This window comes from Galeopterus variegatus, unplaced genomic scaffold, assembly GCF_000696425.1.
Source record: "Galeopterus variegatus unplaced genomic scaffold, G_variegatus-3.0.2 Scaffold9037, whole genome shotgun sequence".
Classification (NCBI taxonomy): Eukaryota; Metazoa; Chordata; class Mammalia; order Dermoptera; family Cynocephalidae; genus Galeopterus; species Galeopterus variegatus.
The window spans coordinates 45,085-47,543 of NW_007735148.1; the positions used below are offsets into that span (position 1 = coordinate 45,085).

Sequence of the window (2,459 nt, forward strand, 5' to 3'; positions counted from 1 at the left end):
TTCATTAGTGAATAGTTTGAGGCAAATAAGAAATATTTGAGGATGTTATTTTTAAATATGGATAATGGTTTCTATTGAAAATTGCAAGCCAAATGGAATGTTGAGAAATATTTCCCATCACACCTAATAAATACATAGGACATTAATTTTCTAGAAATGCTCTGTAGATAGCTATTTCAGCTGTAATAAGAAATCGCACCATTTATAAAAATAAAATGAGATCTTGGTTCATTTTCAAGCTTTTGGTCTCATAATGTCTATCAACTTTGGTGCAGCTTTTCTCTGGAAATTAATGACTAGAGAGGGTTAATGGACCAAAACTCTGCTTGGGTCATCAAATTCTCAAGCTAGTCATTAATTCTCAAATTCCCTAAGCCTTAATCTTTATCACTTAATTAAATTCAATAATATATTTAATTTATATATTTGTCATAAAAATTATATATAATTATTTTTACTCAAATCAAATGTTCCAACCTATTGAGTGATTTGGTAGTTTAATTTGGGCCTTAAATAATTTCTTTAGTTTCAACAAGTGAGAAACTTTTAAATTTAAATATTGCATTCACATTATCCTTCTTTGGAATATTAGTTTTTATGATTTCCATATTCTGTTTCTCAAGGTGGGATAAGTATTGATAATAATGACATTATTAGTAAAAAAACCCCACAGTACATGAACAGGTGCAGCCATGTTGCCATCTTGAGGGACAGCAGATTTAGGATAAAGCAGATATTGTAAAAAGCAGAGTGGGGAACCAGAAAGTAGCTGGGTCCATGATGACACAAACTAATCCTGAATTCCCTATTACTCTGGACACCCCAGTTATATAGACCAAAACNTCTAGTAATACAAGACTGTTTAAATGTTTCTGGTTTAAAAAAACTATGTTCTCATGGGGCAGTGATGGTTATGAGACATATTTTTAAATGTAGTTTTATCAAGTATTTATTTAGATAGTGCTTAATAAGTTTTGTGGTTTCAGGAATGTGTGGGAAGATTGATGGTAAAGAATAAGGTTTTGTATTATGGTAGCAAAAGCAAATGCCACCGAATGTATTGTCTCCAGCTTTCATGAGATAAAGTGCATTTTTCTTTGTAACTATGGATAACGAGGAACCAGTCTTCTTGGTTTTGGAGTGAATCAGTTCTGATTTACCTTAGGCAGGACAATTTGTTACCAATTCCATAATACCTATTCCCACCATTAGATGGTGCACACACTGTATTTACACAGGTCTGCCTTCAAGTTTTAATTTCTGTTCCTTTCTGAACCAGGGGCAGCAGAATACAATCATTTTGAACATATTTGATTCCAAGTAATTAGCTTATACCAGTAGCAGAAAAAATGATTGTATTGACATGTAATTTTATAAAAGAAATATGTGCTCTAAGCAAAGGGTTTTTTTTTAAAAGAAAAATATTTTGTGCATTTTATTTTTAATAAAACCATAGCAAATGAGTTACAAGAAATAAATACAAACTCATTTTTGAATACAGGGTGGTTGGGTATTACTGCAAAATTGTCACCTTGGCCTGGAATTCATGGAAGAATTACTAGAGACACTAAATACCACCGAAGCCAATGATGATTCTTTCCGAGTATGGATAACTACTGAGCCCCACGATCGATTTCCAATTACACTGCTTCAGGTTTGTTTCTATGACATAAGTGTCTTTTCATTGAGAGTTATATGAATAAAGATGGCATAATTGACAATATTGAAAGATGAAAAAACAGCAGGGCTTTTTGGTCCATTATAGTCTACACTGCAAAATCTTATAGTATAATTGTCAAAATCTTGATTGCAATCGTTAAGGTTGTAGAGTAATTATTTCCACAGAAGAGTTCTAAGACCAAGTACTAATTTACTGGGTTTCAGCTCTGATCAGTGTAATTAGTTTATAGAGTGCTGGATTTCAGCCCACATTTTATGTGCCTTAAGCACGTTGTTGTCAGATGTATTGTGATTTCTATTTTATCCTTTACGGTAATTTATAGAAACAACAATTTGCTTTTTATGACAGACTTCTCTCAAATTCACTAACGAGCCACCCCAAGGTGTACGTGCAGGTTTGAAAAGGACATTTGCCGGAATTAATCAAGACCTTCTGGACATCAGTAATTTACCCATGTGGAAGCCAATGCTGTACACAGTAGCATTCTTACACTCCACGGTGCAGGTAACTTCAGGAAGGAGTTTTTACATTTAGGGGATGCTGACGATGTGATGTGGCCTCACTGGGGAGGCTTCCATGATGGCACTACCTGCTGCCACTCTGTCCTCCTTACCCTGCTTGCTTTTCCTTCATAGCACATTTCCCCACCTGGCATAGTATATATTTATTTATGTATTTCACATGTGTCCCCCACTTCTGCCACCCCCAACCCCAGTAATTAGAAGGTAGTCTCGAGGGCTAAGACTGTCTTTCATAACTGCTGAGTCCCCCACAACAG

General features: G+C 34.8%; 1 protein-coding gene across 1 annotated transcript in view; it reads left to right on the forward strand.

Annotated features, from left to right (window-relative positions):
- LOC103608982 (dynein heavy chain 8, axonemal-like) overlaps positions 1-2,459 on the forward strand; it is a gene marked incomplete at its 3' end in the record, with an annotated part of 78,611 nt that overhangs the window by 43,058 nt on the left and 33,094 nt on the right. The window contains exons 14-15 of the mRNA XM_008593363.1: positions 1,502-1,654; positions 2,030-2,185. Coding sequence (XP_008591585.1) covers positions 1,502-1,654; positions 2,030-2,185 — 309 coding nt within the window. The remainder of the gene's footprint in view (positions 1-1,501; positions 1,655-2,029; positions 2,186-2,459) is intronic.